Source organism: Betta splendens, chromosome 9 (assembly GCF_900634795.4).
Source record: "Betta splendens chromosome 9, fBetSpl5.4, whole genome shotgun sequence".
Taxonomy (NCBI): domain Eukaryota; kingdom Metazoa; phylum Chordata; class Actinopteri; order Anabantiformes; family Osphronemidae; genus Betta; species Betta splendens.
Genome location: NC_040889.2, coordinates 11,236,765 through 11,257,104, shown reverse-complemented (window position 1 = coordinate 11,257,104; position 20,340 = coordinate 11,236,765). Strand labels below are relative to the sequence as shown.

At 52.0% G+C, this 20,340-nt stretch overlaps 1 protein-coding gene across 4 annotated transcripts; it reads left to right on the top strand.

Moving 5' to 3' along the window:
* The first annotated feature begins 160 nt into the window (after positions 1-160).
* On the top strand, positions 161-20,288 carry srgap1b (SLIT-ROBO Rho GTPase activating protein 1b). 4 transcript variants are annotated; one of them, XM_041072172.2, is made up of 24 exons: positions 161-871; positions 952-1,184; positions 2,391-2,786; positions 8,019-8,214; positions 8,393-8,447; positions 8,838-8,945; positions 9,883-9,945; positions 10,372-10,569; positions 10,639-10,767; positions 10,918-11,139; positions 11,220-11,321; positions 12,099-12,296; positions 12,375-12,459; positions 12,541-12,568; positions 12,646-12,679; positions 12,903-13,041; positions 13,116-13,250; positions 14,144-14,249; positions 14,754-14,978; positions 15,574-15,653; positions 15,962-16,142; positions 17,003-17,143; positions 17,500-17,833; positions 17,979-20,288. In XM_041072172.2, exons 3-24 carry the CDS (start codon positions 2,720-2,722, stop codon positions 18,438-18,440), a joined length of 3,288 nt encoding a protein of 1,095 aa, XP_040928106.1. In that variant the 5' UTR covers positions 161-871; positions 952-1,184; positions 2,391-2,719; the 3' UTR covers positions 18,441-20,288. The 4 variants fall into 4 exon arrangements, with proteins under 4 accessions (XP_040928106.1, XP_029017021.1, XP_029017022.1 ...); XM_029161188.3 differs by lacking the exons at positions 161-871; positions 952-1,184 and adding an exon at positions 2,098-2,229; XM_029161189.3 differs by lacking the exons at positions 161-871; positions 952-1,184 and adding an exon at positions 2,099-2,229 and having other exon boundaries at positions 17,003-17,134.
* The last annotated feature ends 52 nt before the right edge of the window (positions 20,289-20,340 follow it).

The following is a 20,340-nucleotide window of genomic DNA, read 5'->3' as shown; positions in this document are numbered from 1 at the left end:
CGATTCTTCGCACAAATCCCGCACTTCTAACTCTTAATCAAGAGCTGACGGCGGCGTGTGTGTGTGTGTGTGTGTGTGTGCGTGTGTGTGTGTGTGTGTGTGTGTGTGTGTGTGTGCGTGCGTGCTCATTTAGCCCTTTTTAGCTGTAAATTACACCTCAGCTCGTGGAGATAGTGGCTGCGAAGCTCTGAGAAAGTTCAAAGCATGTAAATAAACGCAGGTCTTCTGGGGAAGCTTGTAGCACTTTGGTTTTCAGCTCCCTCCAGGGCTCGTGCTGATGATTCACAGCATGAGAGACCTTTCAGACTGCACTCCCAGACTTCATATACATTTTCCTGTTTTCAGAAGATTAAGAGGTGAGGTGGTATTTGGGATATGAGCAAAAATGTCTCAGGACCCAGTTTTAAATCAGCTTTACTGCAGTGGATGGACGTTGCAGATGGTGCAGGAGCAGAAAGTAATCATTGCAGAGGCGCAGATGAGCGTGGGCGAGGTCATGGTCTGAAAGTTGCCCACAGCTACGGCGTCTTCCTCTGGTTGATGCATTACCAGCCTCGCTTCTGTGTAAGCAGAACCCATCTCGCACAGACTTGAGTTGAAATCCAGCCTTTAGTTCTAATAGTCCAGGAACCATTTTCTGTACAGGCACAATGTTAACATTTATGAATTGTGTTTGCAATACTGGAATTTTGTCTTTTGCATTTTAAATCGATTCAAAAGAAACCTACATATTAAACTGATCAGCTTCTGCTGAGTCTTTGCCTCATGCAGAATCCAGATCAAGTGTCTTCAAACGATGCAGGACCCGAGGCTGGAGTCTCTTAAGCTTGTTCCCAGTGGACGAAGAGGAAAGTGATGAAAGTATAGGAGGGTAAATCTGTGCTCAGCTCCTCTTTGTCCTTGACCCTGTCATGATCTTTGTAAAATTCCCTTTTCTCCCTCTCCTGTCAGATGCTGGGTGTTTCCAACCTGTCCTGGAGCCGATGAGCGTGCTCTGCATGAAGCGAGGCAGGAGGTGCTGCCCGCTGGGCGTGTCCTTAGGGACTGCTGTAAACACTGTGGAACCCTGAACGCGTCTATTTCAGGCCTGCAGACCCAGGCTGGAGGAGGCTCCTCAGGGTCAGACGGTGATGGATGGTCCTGTGGCTTTAATGGAGAGATCAGCCTCGACAGCCAATGCCGAGGTGACGTCCAGTGTTTATCGGCCCACTGGTTGTGAATGTCGGTCGCTCAGTTCAGGCCTCGACTCTGAGTACCGCAGCTTCGTCTCCTGCCTCCACCCTCGGGCTCAGATGGAGCATGTCTGCTGCTCATCCTTCATGGAGGCGGAGCTGTCTGGACCCGGTGCTCTGCTGGCACCTAGTGGTGTCCACCACTCATCTACTGTGTTCACTGTTCACTAACAAGCATTCTGTTTTTCACAAAAGTTTTCTTCTGTTGTCATTTTCACGTTTATTTATATTATCTCGACTAGACACAGGCCGAGACACATGGGAATGAAGACGGGGTTATTCTGCCACTGTTGGTAATTGCGCTATTTAAAAACGTTATTATTTACTGGGAAATGAGCAAAACGTCAACCTCGCTCGTCTCTTGACTTCAGCAGCTGCTGGTTGTGAACCACTAGATGGAGACAAACGAACACGAAACGCAGCTCCTTAAAAGTGATTTTCACAGCGATTCAGTCTGTAACACTGAGGAACGTCATCAGCAATACGAACTGCTGGAATATAAGCCACTGCCGAGGTACGGGCCAAACTAATGGGATCCAGAACACTAGAAAATGGTTTAAACACATAAAATAGACAAATTATTACACAGTGGGTGAATGAATGTAATACACAAAGATGAGCTGAACACAAAGCTTTACAACTTCTTCGGTTCAGGGCTTGTATTGAGGTCAAAACGTCAAATCAACAAAGTATAAAAACTATAAACATTTGAAATTAAATTTCACTTTAGGCTTCCTGTTTTCCGATTTTCACTAAATTGCTTACACTCTGGTCGCTCAGTTGTCACCTCGACTGTCAATCATGCCTTTAGTCCCGCCTCCAACCCGGACACACCCATTTCCTCACCGGCATTTCATTTACCCTTATTGGTGTGATCCTCACGCACGGCGCGTGGACCGTTTATCTGCGTGTGCGCGAGGGAGACGTGCACGGATGCTCGCGTGAACGGTTACGACGGGGTGAAGGCGAGCTCGAACGGCGAAGCTCGGCGTGCCTGGTGCGTGCCGCTCTCCCTGCGTGTGCGCGCGTGTTGCATTTCTACCTAGTGGGCGTGTGCTCGGTCCCGCCTCCCTGCAGCTCTGTGCGCGTGTGTGCACGTGCATGTCACGCGCTCTGCATATGTGCTCTGACTGCCCCGCTCTGCTTTTTTGCCGACAGGAATGGATTTTGCGGGTCCCCGCAGCAGCGGTAGCGGCAGCGGATGTCACGGTCACGCGTGGGTCATTTCTCCCTGAGTGTGCGTGATTCCTCACGCGCGCAACCCCCCTCCCTCCCGTCCATCAGCGTCCTCCTCCTGCTCCTCCTGCTCCACAGCGTGGCTGTGAGGGGCCACTACTGGCTGTGTGGTTGCGGCACTGGATGGATGTAGCGGGCATGTTTGCGGGTGAAGCCTCGGGCGGCGCACACGGACGGAAGTAAAAGGGGAATTTTCAGCTCGCGTTCTTTTCTCTCCGCACCTGCCGAGCGCTCACCTCCAGCGGGGCGACATGTCCAACTTAAACAAAAGCAAGAAGGACAAAGAAATCCTCGCAGAATACGAGAGCCAAGTCAAAGGTAAGCTCCTTTCAAACACCTCTATGAATCCTAACGTTGCGCCCGTGCTATTCCTCACACCTATGCACGCTCGCGCTCACACCTGTCTGCCTGTGCGTGCTCCATGCCTCGGATCCAGCCGCGCGGGCTGGGTGTGTGGGAGCTGACACCTCACCATGAGACGTCAGGATTTGTGGGTTCATCCTGAGTGCTGCATGGCGCCCAGGGGGGTGGAGGGGGGGGGGGGGGGGGGGGGGGGGGGGGGCGGCTCTGTCTGTTCTGCAGAGCCCCTCCGTCTCCCCCGCGTGCTCGCTCTAACGCCTTTTACACTCAAACCCGAGGCCGGCGTGTCCTCCGGGTCCGTCTATTGGTATTCCTCTGAGACTGTGGCTGCAGCAATGTGAGTGTGTGTGGTCTCCACGCGTGGCGATGAACGGGGGGGTGGGACATGTTTAAATGGTGACAAACTCGGGCCTGAGACCGTGACCGTGGGACAACCCCATCCCCTGCTCCTCCTCTTCCTCCTCCTCCGGGCGCCATGGTTACCACCATCCCTGCCTGTCTTTGGCAGCTGACAGACGAGGCCCGTGACCTTTGGTGAAGGCTGCGTGGTTTTTTTCCCTCCTCCAGACCAGCGGGATGGTTCTGGGTTCTGGGTTCTGGGTTCTTTACGTGCCGCTGCACCTCCGTCGGCGCGGTTCAAAATGTCCGACCTTTACCGGTGCGACGGCTCGTTCGGACACCTGCAAATGCCAGCGGAGACAACCGGGGCGCAACCTTTTCTTTGTTCAGCCTCAGGATCCAGATGACAAGCGCGATTCCCATCTCCAGCCCGCGCTTCCTCTCCACATGGCTCCTCACAGCTTCTCTTGTCACCTACGCCCATGCCGTTGCCATCGCTCTCTCTTCCTCGGACGAAACGAGGAGGAGGGAGTGTGTATTTACTCCGTGGCACATCACCTTTGTTCTTTATTCAATTTCCAGCAGCTTAATTCAGAAATAAATCATTCCTCGTGTGCACAATAGCTCTCCCTCCCGCCTCCTCCCATTCATTCATTTAATATAGAGCCCCCAGTGAAGAGTGGGTGTCCTGTGTTTGTTTTTTGACTGTGCGCCTGTGGCCCCTGCTCTGGCCTCCTGCCAGAACACAATCGGGGATGCCCCGCATTGTAATGACCCGTCGGACAAAGCTTGTGCCGCTGCCGGCCCGGCCGGCCCGCTCCGCTTCCCTGTCGCCTCCTGCCGAGAGCCCAACGTATGGATCCGCTCCTGTAACTATGTGCTTTCCAAGTCTGCCTCCCTGCTCCGGCTCCTGATTGGTCCGTGCAGGAGGTGGTGTGTAATGTATACACAGGAGGTGGCCGCCGCTCGCTCGCTCGCCCGCCCGCCCGCTCTCCCTCCCTCTCTCTCTGGAGGAGGTGGGGTCTGCCCGCTGAGGTGAGGTGAGCTCGGCGGAAAGGTAGGGGCGAGATTAGGAACAGTGCTGACGATACATATTTGTGCTTGGCGATGCTGCGATGCCGTGGCACAGCGCGCCGCTCCCCTCGTTGGACGGTCCCTGCCAACCTGTGATTCCCCGTCAGCCTGAGTGAGACGAGCGGCGCCCTAATGAGCAAATGGAAACGGGGAAACGAGAACCGCAGTGGGCGAGGACAGCCAGACGGGAGGCAGAGATGCGCCGCCCGCGGAGGCGGAGGCTGCGGCGCTCGTGTGTTTTGTGCGTGTGTGTGTGTGTGCACGCAGGTGATTAGTGACCTCACATCTGCATACCTGCAGGACAGACGGACGGGGAACAAATGAAGGAGCGAGATAATGAAGTGCCTCTTCAGAGTAAATGTTCTGGAGGCCTGGCTCAAAGGCCCAGACCACCGCCTGTGTCTGGCTTTAAAAAAAAAAAAGATGATCCAGCACTAATCTGCCCCTGTGTCCTTGGACCTGGTCGTCATGGTAACATCCAGCTTCCTGTTCCTGTGACATCTTTCTCTCTCTCTCTCCCTCGCACACACTCTCACGTATTGAGCCGCGAAGGTGAATTGATCAACACAAACCGGGTTTATCTTATGGGACTGAACCTGAACACAGTGCAGGAAAGTTGTTTCCTGTTCCGTTCGGCGCCCGTCTCCAAGTCAGTCTGGGATTTGCATGGAGAGCTAAGGGCTAATTAGTAGTAACATGTTGGTCTGGTGCTTAAATTGCTTTGACGAAGCTGCTGCGTGTGAGAGGAGACACATCACACGACGCCACCCTCAGAGCGGTGCAGGCCGTGTTCTGACACTTGAACTTTGTTTAAATTTGTCAGTGAAGACATTTTGTATCAACACGGTCGTCGTTCTTGTTTTTACTGAGCACAAACGTGAATTTGTGGCGCAGCTGCACAACATCCAAACGTCCTGATGGTGCGATGGAGCCTCACGAGGTCATTCCTTGAGGAGGCTTTTGTCTCTGCTGCCACTGTTCATGCTGGTTCTCGCTCCGGCCTCCAGGTGTGAATCACCTCACGGCCTCATATTTGTGCATAAGCTGCAGATCAGAGCGGTTTCAGGCGCATGCAGCTGAGTTCTATAAAGGCGGAGTAGCGGAGGTGATGACGTGACTGTTTCAGATTAATGGCTGCGTATTCAACAAGGAGTTTCACCTTGAAACTGATGACTGCACCATCTCCTTCCCTTTTACTGCTTTCATAATTTCGCCTGATTATAGGTCGTGACCCCAGTCCTCCGTCTCTCTGGCCCTGGGCTCGTCGAAACGTTTAAATTTAATCGCCCGCGATTTCACAAGGCGTGAAAATAAAGTCCGGTAAGCGTTCTGCACACGTTTCCCCGTGTCAGTGCTTCGCTGCGCCGACTGCAGCCGCTCTGATCAAAGAGGCCCCGTCTCGTCGACGCGGGTGTTGCGAGGACACGCGAGGAGGTTTCTGAGCAGCGTTTCAGACATCAAAAGGTAAAGCGCGCCGGAGGTCCTCCTTTCACTTCCCATTGACTGCGATCCGAGCCGAGTTTCGCTGATGTTATCTCGCCTCCTTTGGCGGATCAGCTGGCATCCGCCTGCTTTTTCACCGCCAGTCAACCGACAGACACCGGAGGACAAGACGAAATGAAGCGGAGGTTCTTCACAAAGTCCTGGAGAGATGAACAATAGCAACTCTGAGCCTCTTAAATGCATCCAAACCTTTAAATGTGAAGACATTAAATAGTTATTACGACTCATCCTCAGGGGCCACATTCATTGAATTTGCACCAAAGTGGCAAAGCTGAAATTTGAACTCATCAGATGTTTGTTTGTGCCTCTGGAGCAGCTTTGCCTCTGATAGATTTTTATGTAAAGTGGCCACTGGCTTAAATCACTTAGTAGGCAGTAAAGCTACCGTTTACACATGAGCACCCAGTGATGTGCTGCTCAGAACCCCCACGGGGCCAGTGAACGCACAGACGCAGGATGAAGGAGTCGACAGCTGCCCCAGTGCATCATGGACGTTTGTCACACGTCCATGATGCAACAACATTTAGAAAAGACAGGATTCAAACTGCAGCACTATGTAGTCAGAAGGTTTTAAATATGAAACATCTTTCACTGATCAAAGGACCTGAAGGCAAAAATCCCCCAAGACAAATAAGGAGCTCAACAAACACACAATGTAGATTTATTCCTTCAGCCATAAAGCATCAGTAGTGTTGCCATGGTTACCTCCAGCCGAGCACCAATTCAGAGGAGCGATTAAACCTCTGATCACCGGGAGACGTGGAATCTGCGGCGTCCCATTCGGACGCTCGGCCAATCAGACGAAGGAGTTTCCCCTCCGAGTGGCGCCTGCTGCAGCCAATGGCGGCGCGGCAAGGCTGACATTTATTAATATGAAACTGTTGCAGCTTTACACATTCCCAGCGCGCGGGAGACGAGAGCAACAAGAGGTGGCAGCCATTTTAGCTAGGGAGGCAAAAGGGAGCGATATTAAGACGCGAGGGACAGAGTGATTCACAGACATGTGGGGATGGAGGCCGTGACGGTGTCTGTCCATCTCTGGAAGTCAGGACGCTTGAACTAGACACTGAGGCGTGATTGTTTAATTAGTCAACCAATAAGACATTAATTAGCATTTAATTGGTTAATTAGGCAGCTAATTGTCAAAATACTAAATATCCTGGTTCCTTTTCCTAAATGCGATGCTTTGCAGCATTGTGGTTGTTGTCATGGATGAGCGCGTAGTCGTATCTCCATGTGGCATGAAGCCAGCACATACAGGCTTTTACTGTTAATCCTATTAACAGAGCGCTCATCACGTCTCCTCCCTCCACGTCTCCACTGTGGACTGTACGTTTGAACCAGGAGCAGTGAAACAGGCTTTTTATAGGTAAGCGTTAGAATCCTCATCAGCAGACTGACGACAGCAGCCGTCCTGGGTTCGAGGTGAAGGTTAAGCTTAGTAGTAGGGATTGATTGTGTCAATGAGCCTCATCACAAAGACCGAGGCACAGACTGCGTGTGCGCGCGCGTGTGCGCGTTTGTTTGTGTGTGTGTGCGTGTGTGTGCGCATGCATTTGTGTGTGTGTCTGTGTGCGTGTGTGTGTCTGTGCATGCATTTGTGTGTGTGTCGATGCGGCAGATCCGAGCGCTTGTCTTCACTTTCTTCATCGCATGGTTCACACACTGTGCGTGGTTACCAAGACAACAGGTAGTGGAGTGGATAGGTCCCCCAGGGGTTTGTGTGTGTGTGTGTGTGTGTGTGTGTGTGGGAGACAGAGGTGGGGTTATCATTGTGTATTCTGTAGCTGCTCTCTCCTCCTGCTGCAGATGGATCCAGCTCCAAACAGCCTGTCCAGCGAAGCGTGCCGACTGTAGGTCTCGCCGTGTGCACAGTGTGTTTCTAGGCGTGCGTTTAGGTCCAAGGTGACTCCTGTGAGAAAAATGAATAACCTCTGTCATTAATTATAAGGGCTTAAAGAGGGAGCGAGATTGAAGAGGAGTTTTTGAATAATTAATCTGCTGACAAGAAATTAAATCATCTAAATCCAGCAATGGATCAATGTTTTGTCAGTCGATGGCTCAATGCCTCCTTCCACTGAACTAAACTTACTTCACACAACTGCACCCAGTGACTTTCTGATTGTGTGTGATGTGTCTACATTACACTTGATCCCTATTTCAAGGATTCAAATAGGCTCCATTTTAAGTCGGCAGACCTGAGGTGTTGTCGCTGTTCTAGTCACAGTGACACACAGAGGCCTGCTGCCTTATGACTGAAGTGTCCTGGTTTAGATGTGCGGGCCCAGCTGGTGGAGCAGCAGCGCTGTCTGGAGCAGCAGACGGAGATGCGGGTCCAGCTCCTCCAGGACCTGCAGGACTTCTTCAGGAAGAAGGCCGAGATCGAAACGGAGTATTCCAGGAACCTGGAGAAGCTGGCGGAGAGGTTCATGGCCAAAACCCGCAGCACCAAGGACCATCAGCAATACAAGTAGGTGTCTGTGTGCAGGACGTGGGGAAGTGATGAACGTGAGGGAACGGTCCCTGAAATAGTGATGCTTAATAATGAAATGAAACGCAGGCCTGTTTAAAAAAAAAGGTGCAATTCGTGGACTAGGAATCAACGCGCTCAGTTGCTTATATGTCTTTGGTTTATGTCTCTCTGCTAGAAAAGACCAGAACCTGCTCTCGCCCGTCAACTGCTGGTACCTGCTGCTGAACCAGGTCGGTGTGCGTCCTCCTCATTTGTGATTAGACATAAAGAGTTTGGCGACGCCGCTGCAACCTGTGTGTGTGTGTGTGTGTCCGTGTGTGTCCGTGTGTGTATGCTTGTGTGTCCATATATGTGTGCGCGTGTGTGTGTCCGTGTGTGTGTGTGTCCGTGTCCGTGTGTGCATGCATGCGTGTGTGTGTGTGTATCCGTGTGTGTTTCCGTGTGCGTCCGTGTGTGTGTATGCTTGTGTGTCCATATATGTGTGCGCGCGTGTATGTGTCCGTGTGTGCGTCCGTGTGTGTGTCTCCGTGTGCGTGTCTGTGTGCGTCCGTGTGTGCATGCATTCCTGCGTGTGCGTGTCTGTGTGCGTCCGTGTGCATCCGTGCGCCGGCGCCTTCCAGGTGAGGCGGGAGAGCAAGGATCACGCCACGCTCAGCGACCTCTACCTGAACAACGTCATCACTCGCCTCACGCACATCAGCGAGGACTCGGCCCGGCTGCTGAAGAGGGTGAGCTGCGTTGATGCCTTTTCTTCACACCACTCTGCAAGTTCGTTAGTTAGAGTTTGATTTGAACCACGATGATGTAAAAGTACATTAGTCCGGCCCAGAGTCAATGTCCCGTCCCGTTCCAGCACACACACCTCCAGGCTTCTCTAAGTAAGAGCTGCTTCTAATGAAAAGCACAGGCGTCGCTCCCCTGAGCGCAGCTTGAGCCGCTCAGAGTTTAGCAAGTTAAACACACACGCCCGCACGCTCTCATCCAACTTCAGCTCCGCGTCTTCATTATTAATCTCTCTTCCGGCTCGTCTTTTATTCATGCTAACTAAAGTGCAGCGGCTGCCGGCAGCTATAAACGGCGCGAGCCTCCATCGCCGTCCTCAGAGCGGCCGCGGCGACGCTCGCCTCCCGTGGCCATGGCGACGCTCAGCTGATCTGTCCTCAGCGGGCGCCAGGGGAATGGGATCCATCTATCCTGGGATTCCAGTCATTTGGCATAATGTAATATTAATGCGGCTCTGCCACGTACCTCCATCCCCAAACTGGTCGGCTGTTTAATGCATGAGGCAGGAGCGCGGCCTGGGAGCGGGCGCAGCACACGCTTGCTTTCATTTCTGATTTCATTTGTTGGTGGGTGGTGAAATCCATTTGTTTGTCTGGTGCTGTTCAGCCTGTCTGACGGACGGACGGACGGTATTTATTTACACAGCGCTACAGCGGACGAAGAAGTCATCAAATCCTTGCCTGAAAATAGACATGATGCCTATGGAGAGAAGAACCTGCACCTTTACAGCTGTGTAGTCACCTTCAGCTTTTCCTGTCTGACAGAAAAAAACCTGTTTATGTCAGCGAACGTTAGGATCCACTTCTTTACATTTCTGCAAGTGTAGCAGTGAAAGTTAAAGAGTTTTGTGGTGATGGTGTTTTCTTTCTTTCTCGCCGTCAGAGTAAGGAGATCATCACGCAGCTTCAGGAAGACCTGATGAAGCTGCTGAACGAGCTTTACACCGTAAGTAGAACGAGCTGTTTTTGTCGGAAGAGAGGTTTCAGAAGGTCAAACGTCTTAAAAGGAAGCTTCACTTCAGTCCAGTTTACACCTCAACTCTTATTCAGCCTCATTTATTTACGCGTCTGACCGACAGTCAAAGCGTTCGCTAAAGGGTTTGAATGAAATGAAACCTTCGGGAGCCGCTGAGCAGAGTCACGCTGCCGTCGCTGCCTCACATTCATCGATGTTTCTTGACCTTCTGCTCAAAAAGTTTCAGCTTGAATGAAAGTTTTCAAATTGCTCTGACTCAAACATCCTGAACCCACATCACAAATCAGATTAGAGCGGCTCAATAACCTTGAGGTTCTTTTTTTTTTTTTTTTTTTTTTTGGCGATTTAGTTTTCAGTCATTTAATTGAGCCGGTGCTATGTGCTGCTGTTGCCTAGGTGATGAAGACGTATCACATGTACCACGTGGAGACCATCAACGCGGAGGTGAAGCTGCGGGAGGCGGAGCGGCAGGAGGGCCGCGTGAAGGGCGTGTCAGGGAACAGCGGCGGCGTGGAGCCTGTGTTCGGCCTGCGGATCGAGGAGCGCCACCAGAGGCGCAACGCCGCCCGCAAGATGGAGAAGATGCGGGAGAAGGTGGGTGCTGCACAGGTGGAGGCTGGAGGAGGCTCACGGCGCCCGGTCATGGTTCCATGTCTCTTTTAGAGGAAGGCAAAGTACTCGGAGAACAAGCTGAAGACTCTGAAAGCCAGGAACGAGTATCTGCTGACTCTGGAGGCCACCAACGCCTCCGTGTTCAAATACTACATCCATGACCTGCCTGATATCATAGACGTGAGTAGTTAGCGGCCCATTCATCACCATAACGCTCTCGACCAAACCTGTAAAGAGCTGAGCTTCATTGCTGCAATATATGCGCTTTAACAGAACTCATCTTTCATTTACAATCATAAAAGCGGCCTCATAGCCAATCTGCCTCCCCAGTGCTGTGACCTAGGGTACCACTCCAGTCTGAGCCGGGCCCTGAGGACCTACCTGTCTGCCGAGCTGAGCCTCGAGGCCTCCAGGAGGGCGGGCCTGGAGGTGCTGGAGGGGGCGGTGGAGGGCCTGGACCCGGCCCGCGACCGCCAGCGCCTGCTGGGCCTCTACCCCACTGCCTTCTGCCCCCCGCAGCGCTTCGGCTTCCAGGCCCACATGGGCGACGCGGTCAGTGACCAGGACGGTTCTCGCATGATGCTTTTCCCCAATAACCCCTAACCAACGTTGTCTGTTGTCTGCTCCGCCAGGTGACCCAGATCGCCTCCCAGCCCCAGGTCCAGGCCGAGCTCACGCTGCGCCTCACGCAGCTCCAGACCCGCCTGGCGTCGCTGAAGATAGAGAACGAAGAGGTGAGACGCGGATTTCACAAAGCTGCTCGTTCCAGGAGGTGGACACGCGTGACATTAACGTCTGTGGGAAGGGCCCATTCAGAGAGGAAGCATCCGCTGTCAGAAACCAGCAAAGTAAAACGTGACGAGCCGAGCGGAGACAGTCGTCGTATGAGTGGAGCCAAAACAATTAGAAAATGTTAATAGCACATCAGTCAGAGCAGCGCTGACAAAGGCAGCGGATGAGTCAGCCTGAGAAGATGGAGACGCTGGAGCTGGTGGATGTTCAAACAAATCCCAGCTCCAGGAAGCTGCTCTCCTCCTCAATCCTCCTCTACAAACGTCTCATGACGTTATGATAATTCATAGCTTTTTAATGGGCCCGTGATGCAGATGTAGCCTCCAAAAATAGCCCCGCGTGCCTCACATGGATGCGCCCTCGCTGCTGCTGGATCGACCTGAAGGGCATAAACATGCTGAAGGAGTCTGGATTAATGAGCTGCATCTGCATGTCTCAGCACTTTACAAATACACACACGACCTGATTATCATATTCAAATAAAACCGCGTCCACATCCGTCGCCCCGGCTGTAAACACAAACACGCCCTGCGGGGATTTCGGGAAGGTGAAGCTCCTCCCATCGTTCATAAGTTGCCACGTGCAGTGATTTGTCTCTAAACACAGACAACGCTGCGGCGGCCAAGCGGCGTCTGAAGGCTCAGGGCTCATTAAGATAAGACGGAGCCCGGTGCAGCGGCTTCCGGCACCCAGCTGACGCTCCGCTCCCCTTCCTCCAGGTGAAGAAGACCTGGGGCGCGACCCTGAGCACGCTGCAGGACACCACGGTGCTGGAGGACTACGACGTGTCGCAGAGCTTCACCCACAGCCCGTCCTCCGAGTCGGTCAAGTCCAGCGTGTCGGACGGCTACCTGAACAAGCCCAGTCTGGCCAAGAGGCGGGCCAACCAGCAGGAGACGGAGCTCTTCTACTTCACGGTGAGCGCCGCGCTCGCCAGCACGCGCGCCGTCTGGCGTTTGCCCGGCTGTGACCTGATGTTTTCCATGAACCCTCAGAAATTCCGCGAGTATTTGGAGGGGAGTAACCTCATTTCCAAACTCCAGGCTAAACATGATGTACTGAAGAAAGCTTTAGCAGAAGGTAAGAAGGTGCGCTTGGTCGCATCCACAGTGAAGAGGCTTTGTTGGCTTTTAAAGCTTCGGTTGTGTTTCGCTCCCACAGGATACAAAGCGGAGCTGCTGACCACCAGGTAAGGACCTGTTTTATTATAGTGCTGCTTATTCTCCTGCTACGTGAACCTCAGACTCCCCTCTTGTCTCCTTGCAGTCGTGGGCGGAAGAACTCCCATAGCAAGCACCAGGTAGAGTCTTACTCCTGCTCGCTCGCCTGTTTTTACAGTTCAGTTGGATTTAACCAATAAAATGTGAGTTTGCGGCCGAGCTGATGGGGATGAATGATTCATTAAGCTGCCTGAGCGGCCTAATGAGCCTTAATGAGCGATCCGCAGGCTGATTTGCCGTGCGACCGCCTGTCCACATGTTGACCGACCGCTTCTGCTCTCTGACTCCTCTGACTCCTTCCAGGATTCAACCAAAGCCATACCCTTGCTTGTGGAGAGCTGCATTCGCTACATCAACCTGCACGGCCTTCAGCATCAAGGCATATTCCGGGTGTCCGGGTCCCAGGTGGAGGTCAACGACATCAAGAACTCCTTCGAGAGAGGTGAGCTATCCGGGGGTCTGTCGGGGGGTTCTGCCGGGTTGGGATGTGGCTGACTCGCTCCGCCTGTCGCCCAGGCAACGACCCGCTGATCGACGAGGAGAGCAACCACGACATCAACTCCGTGGCTGGAGTTCTGAAGCTTTACTTCAGGGGCCTGGAGAACCCCCTGTTCCCTAAGGACCGGTTCAACGACGTCATCTCCTGCGTCCGTGAGTATCCGTGTGTCTACAGGTGCTGCTGTGACCTTGTCCACAAGCCAAAGCTCACAAGCAGAACAAGCTGGAGCTTAGATCACACGCTTAATTGAAAGCTTTGTCCTTAGGTTCACTTCCCGCTTTACTGCAATAATCCTGTGAAATGGCTGCACTGCTGCAGACGCCAGACTAAGCCTCGTGTCAGCTGCCTGACCCGGCCCTAGCCCACGGAGGCTTCGGTGCCCGGGTTCTGAACACAGCGCTGCTTGGAGGCTCGAGAGTTGACTCGCTTTTGGACTTTTCCTCAGGTCTCAACTAATGCAGTGAGAATTACTTGTGCATTCATGGATTCATTGCAAGAGAAAGTGCTGCCAAACAGCGAATTCCAAACAGTTGAAGTGGTGCCAGCGGTGAATCATTGCACGAAGATCCAGTTCCCATCTTCCAGAATATAAGTAATAATCTGCAGAACACATTAATGGTGTGAAGTCAGACCATTTGAATGAAAGCGCTCCGTATCGTTAGACTGACCACACCCAGATACTCATTGCGTTATTAGCAGTGAAGAGGAAGAGGCAGCGCCTGCCGACGAGCCGGGGAGACTGTCTCCCCTGCTGTAACACTCCAGTCTTACTGGATGTGTGACCGGGAACATTTGTGCCGCTTCCATCTGCACACGAGCTGCTGCCATGTAGCACAGGCTCCCTCCCTGTTCAGCCCACACACTCCCGGTCCCTCTCCGTGTCTTTGTCTCTCGTTGAAACTCATCCCCTCCTCACCGCTCGTTCTGCAGCGCCGGCTGCTATCTTTGTGTCACAGACACCTGTGTGTGTGTGTGTGTGTGTGTGTGTGTGTGTGTGTGTGTGTGTGTGTGTGTGTGTGTGTGTGTGTGTGTGTGTCTGCTGCAGGCATGGAGAACCTGTACGACAGAGCGCAGTGCATCCGAAAGATCCTGCTGGGCGTCCCGAGGGCGACGCTGGTGGTGATGCGCTACCTGTTCGCCTTCCTCAACCAGTGAGTATCCACCCAACACCGAGCATGGGCGGCAGAGGCCGTCAACCTCTCGTGTGGTGAAGGGGGATAGGAGTGCACACTCAGAGAGCAGAGATGATAAGACGGAGCTCGTTTCATCACCGCGGCCGCTTGAATAAATATAGAATGAGAGCGGCGAGGGCTGGAGAGGCAGGAGGTGCGAGCAGAAGGGGGGGGGGGGGGGTGATGTCCCGGCTGGTTGTAGCGCCGCATCCGTCGCCCTCAGTGTTAATAAACCAGGATCAACGAAATAAAATATTTTTATTTCCATCGTATTATAGTTTAACATCCAGATCCTGTGAAAAGCTGCTGGCAGCAAGACAAGGACTCAGTGTTTATAGCATAAAGCACCTTAACTCTGAGTGAGACATGGATTACAGTGAGATCACACGCTGGCCACTTTATTAGGGACACCTGTACAGTCCGATACGGGTTCCCAGTGTTTGGATGCATGCTTCCGCTCCACACCCTGTGCTTTTCCCGCAGCCTTTCCCAGTACAGCGACGAGAACATGATGGACGCCGGGAACCTGGCCATCGTCTTCGGCCCCACGCTCCTGCCCACGCCGGACACGCTCGACCAGGTCGCCTGCCAGGCGCACGTCAACGAGGTCGTCAAGACCGTCATACTGCACCACGACAACATCTTCCCCGACACCAAGGAGCTGCCGGGGCCCGTTTACGAGAAGTGCATGACCGGAGACCAGTACTGGTGAGTGCCCTGCTGCTCGTTAGTCAAAAGAAGCTCGTCTACGCGGGGTCCTGATGTGTAACGTAGCAGAGCACGCAGGAACTGTAATATCAAGGTTAAGGAGCCGTTAAAGCTCCAAGCACAGCACCCGTTCAGGTCTGCAGCTGCAGAATGTAGCGCTCGTTCAGCTTCGGCTACGAGCTCGTCGGCGCCACTTTGCCAGACTGTGAACGAACGCAGGCCAAGAAGAATGTGGCTCAAGTTGTAGCCCACAGGATAACTGGGCGCATCCATGGCAACAGTACGCTTCCAGTGGGGGAGGAGCGGCGTCGGACACAGCCTGTGTTCCAGTTCTCCTTTTTTTTATCCTAACGTACCGTTAGTTCCCCGCCGTTGTAGCATTGAACTAATGGGCTGATCAGTGGTTCGTGGGCGGAAACCCTCCCTGCTTCCTTTAGTGCCATGCAGTGTGTGATCCTTTCCTGCCATCGCTAACCCCTTGACATTCTGCTATTGTTGCATAAATGTCCTCATACTCTGAGCAGCAGTGAATGTGTCCTCCTGCCTTTGTTCCCGTATTGACTGAATGGACGACGTGTCCGTCTCCTCCTTGCAGCGAGAGTCCTTTCAGCGAGCCGGGAGCTTTGGAGGAGGCCGAGCCCGACGGCGGCACCGAGACCCAGACCAGCGACGAGGGTACGCCTGACCCCTGACCTTCACACAATCGCCCACACTCCCGTCCTGCTGTCTCCCGGTGGCGGTTGCTACGGCAACAGCAGCCATGGAGATACCCCCTGCCACTACCCTCCTCTCAGTCCCTTCTCCTCTCGCCTCGCTCCATCTGCATCAGCGCAAAACGAGTTTTAAAGCTGTTCTCTGATTGGTGGAGCCGCGAGAGGAGCAAGCCCGCTGAGGCGGCTGACTGACAAGTTCAAGTTCACCCCATTTTCACGTCTCTCGTCCTCCCCTCCTCCTCCACCGTTCTCGTGTGTCTCCCCCGGCAGAGGGTGAGGCTGTGGAGGCGGTGGCGCGCTTCGACTACGTGGGCCGGTCCGGCCGGGAGCTCTCCTTCAAGAAGGGAGCGTCCCTGCAGCTGTTCCAGAGGGCGTCACACGACTGGTGGGAGGGGCGGCACAACGGCACCCGCGGCCTGGTGCCTCACCAGTACATCGTGGTGAAGGACAGGCAAGCGCACCGCTGCAAACCAAGCCACACAGACCTGTTGAATCTAGTTTCACCTACCAGGTTTTGTTGTGTTTTTATTTTAGTCTACATTTTGTAGGATTAGAGATTAGCTAAATTATAATTTTATCTTGAGTTTGCTGTCCACTATTGCAGTGGATAAAAGGATAAAATCCTGACATTTACAGAATCTGATTCACAAATATGTTATATGATATATAAACATATATGTTTATATATCATATAACATATTTCTGAAATAGCGTGACCTTTAATAGTCACCGGTGTCTCTAACAAGTCAACAGATGCCTTTAACATATATGTTTATATATCATATATCATATTTCTGAATCATTCTGTAAATGTCAAGATTTTATTATAAATATACAGTAAAGGCATCAGTTCTAAATAATATACACATTTATTATGATCCAAAAATGTTTAGAATCCACTTTATTCAGAGAGTTTATGTATTCAACTATTATTATTTCCAGTTGTGACTTTGTTGTATTAATCATGAAGCATATAATTGTACAAACATTATATATTTTAAAATTTATTTGTATTTCCAATCAATCTTAATTTCTTGAGTTGGTTCCTGTGCATCTATTTGTGTGCAACGTAACTTTTGAACTGTGATTTGGGGGAATCAGTAGTTTCCAGACTCTAAGAAGCTGCCCTGTTGAAGTCCGGTGGATTTGTTGCTTACTGGATCGCACACTTTGTTGATTAACGGAGTCAGTGGGCCGAGGGAGTTGCTAACCACATGCTATCGATCAATTAATTGATGATTGGTGTGTTGTGTTTGTTCAGCTCTCCTGTTTCCTGAGTGATTTGTGCTGATTGAGAGTCTGTGTCTTCAGGGCCGACGCCATGTCCGATACGCTCAGTCAGAAGGCGGACAGCGATGGGGGAAGCAGCAGCACCGACGACAAGAGGTCCAGGAGTGAGCTGAGCTCCCCCACTGACATCAGGCCACCAGAGACCTATAACAGGTCTGTCATGTAAGACACCTTCCAATATCACGGGAGGAGGGAGGATCGTGAAAGCTAAACCCATTTACGAGCTTGTTCTCACTTTTAAACACATCGTTTCCCATGTGACCCGTTTCCCTGTCAGCGCCGGGCTCCTTCCAGTCACGTTCATGTTCAGCCAGTTATTTACTGTTACACTAACTGTCATTTACCAGATTTCTCAGTAATTCCTCGAGGGGTTGAATGGTTCTATCAAGGATATGATATCTTTTTAAATATTTTATTCCAAAGGCAATATGACCGACCAATGGTTTAACAGCTGAGAAGAACAAGATACCGTTAACTGGGTAACAACCGAGCAAACGCTGTTGGTTCTTTCTGACCAGTCACAGGAGGAAGCGAACCGATGGCCTGTTCCGCCGCCCCCTTGGCCGCTCCAACGACAACGGGAACGGCGGGGTGATGGAGCGAAGTTCCCCGCCGGTGACGGGCCACTTCAGCCCCAGAGACCTGCTGCTGGGCCGGAGCCAGGGCTTGACCCCGCCCCTCGACAGCCCCGAGCGCCGGCGCCGCTCCACCGCCGCCGTGACCATGACGGTGAGTCGACACGATTCGCTGAGACGGCCAGAGGACACGCCCGTCCGGCGCTCGAGCAGCGGGCAGCACGGCTTCAGCGACTCCCATCGATCCAGAGTGTTGGACCCAGACACGCTGGCGCAGGTACGAAACCAGCTCAGTCTAAACAAAGCACCACATCTGTGCTCATGTGACTACAGCTCAACCTAGTACAACACACTGTATTAAGGGCTGGGCCTCAAAAGCAAGAACGATTTTCAGCGATGGTCTTGAACTCTTGATGCTGCAGGACATCGAGGAGACGGTGACCGTGGCCCTGGGGGAGCTGCGGCAGCTGGAGCGTCAGGGCTGCCGGCCGGCTCCCGACGTGGTGCTGGACACGCTGGAGCAAGTGAAGAACGGCCCGGTCACCACCTGCTCCTCGGAGTCCCCCAGCCCCCACAGCACCCCCAGCACCCCGGGGACGCCTGGGACGCCGGGGACCCCGGGGACCCCTGGGACTCCAGGCACCCCCGGCACCCCGAGCCCTCTTAGTCCTCTAAGCCCTCTCAGCCCGCTGCCCGGACCGCCGCCGGGACCTCCCAGACCAGCCAACCCGTCCCCGGACTCCCTGGGTTCCTTCAAGCCCGTGGCAGCCGTGCGCATTGGGGTTCCGCTGCGCCCACCGGCCCTGAGGCCCAAACCTATGGTCCCACCCAAGAGCAGCACCCCGCCTCTGCCCTCACCACTGGACAAATCCTGCACCATGTGAGCCAAACCAGGCCAATAAAAGGCCAAATCAGGCCTACCCAGGCCAAAAACGGGCCAGACGAGGAGATCAGGGTACTGCTTAATGTTTATAATCAACATGAGGGTAAAAACGGTAGGAAGACAAAAAGGCTTTTAATGTAGTAATAAAATATAATATATGACATGACCTATGATATGATATGCCATGATATTTATGTGTCGTCAGGTTGGTGTGTATTCTCTTGGTGTGTAGGAGTTTACTTTCTCCATGTATCGAAGCATTTATCAAAGGTTAGCTTAAAGAACTGCTGATAAAGAGATACAGGCGCGAGCACAGATGAAGCCTGTACGAGATCATGGGGTGTGTAGTTCGGCTCCAGTAAAATGTAGTTTCAGTGATGTGAATGTTGGCTGTACTGTCCTGAAGATAGGCCACGCTAGCTGAGGAGCCTATCGCCACAAAGGCTGCTGTTTCCTTACCAACCGTCACAATTGGCTGCTGCGTCTGAGAGGACGAGGACGAGGACGCGGCAGAGTGAAGGCACCGCCGGTTCAACAACGTCCGCGTGACTTGAGTTTATTTTTTTATTTTTTTCCACTTTGTTCAGCTGCTAAGCTCACTTAAACCTCAAACCACGAAACGCCTCTTGAGGTCATCAGTGACACCAAACTCACGTTATTTAACCAACGTCCAGCTATTTAATGAATGTCTCCACTATTTAATGACTGTTTAGCCATCTATTGAATGTTCGGCGAGCTGCTGCGGCAACTTGCCCAACTTTTTAAACAGCCTTCTTGTGTTTTCAGAGGGGAAGCCCACGCCCAGACCGGAGCTTCAAACAGGGTGTGAAGGTTGAGTGGTGCAGGGAGCTTGGACAGAACTTTTCCTGGGATGAAATTGGGTGTATGGTTTTGTTCTTGTTGGTGTGCGCGCAAGACGAGTGTATTTGTATGTGTGTGTGTGTGTGTGTGTGTGTGTGTCCTGCTTGCCTACCCTTGTTCTGCTCCCTTGTAAGTGCAGAACCACTAGAATAGTGATAGATAATAGATAATTCATGCCTGCCTTGAGTGCCAGAACACGCAAGTGCAAGTTGGGTGAAACGGTGCGAGTGCAAGAAGCATGCCATTTTCTGTATGTGTGTCTGAATACTGGTTTACCTGCTTGTTACACTGAAGTCACTAGTTAATCTTAAATTCACAATAAGCTAACAGGGTGGGGCTCCGTGTGTAAACGCCCAACAAAAAAAAAAAAAAAAGAACACTTGAACAGCACACTGAATGTGGCCGCCGACCAGGCTGGTAACTGCTGTGCGTGCGGTGATTAAAATGAGACGTGACGTGCCGAGATGGGCTATGGATGCACATCTGTGTGTGTTTGTGCGTGCGTGTGTAGGTGAAAGTGCCTTTTTTTTTAAATACTTGTCTTTTTTGGGGGAGTTGTGAATCCACTCACGCATGTCCTGAACGAAGAGCAGCAGCACTCTGAATGAAATAATCATACAAGTGTTTAGTAGATGACTAAATTATGAATTCTAGCATTAACTCATTGTGACATTGCACTTTGATGTATAGGATCGTGTACTTGGCATGTAGCATCAGAACATGTTGGTGCATTTTAATTCCAAGGAAGGTTTTCTTTGAATGTGTTTGATAATAAAGGACATGGTTTTCGTCTGTTAGTGTTGCTGTAATTGAAAACTGAGCTTCCTAAAGTTGAGCTCATATAGCCAAATGGATTGTATTAATGTCTTGTATTTATATTATAAATAAACCTGAAGAAATTAGCATTCAAGTCATTAACCGATCAAACCATTAAATGACACTAAATGTTTTGTTCGAACACTTAATAAATCTTTGTGTGTTCTGTAAACCAGTGGTTCATTAAACTTATTCTCACCCTCACCAACCCTTCACTTCTGTCA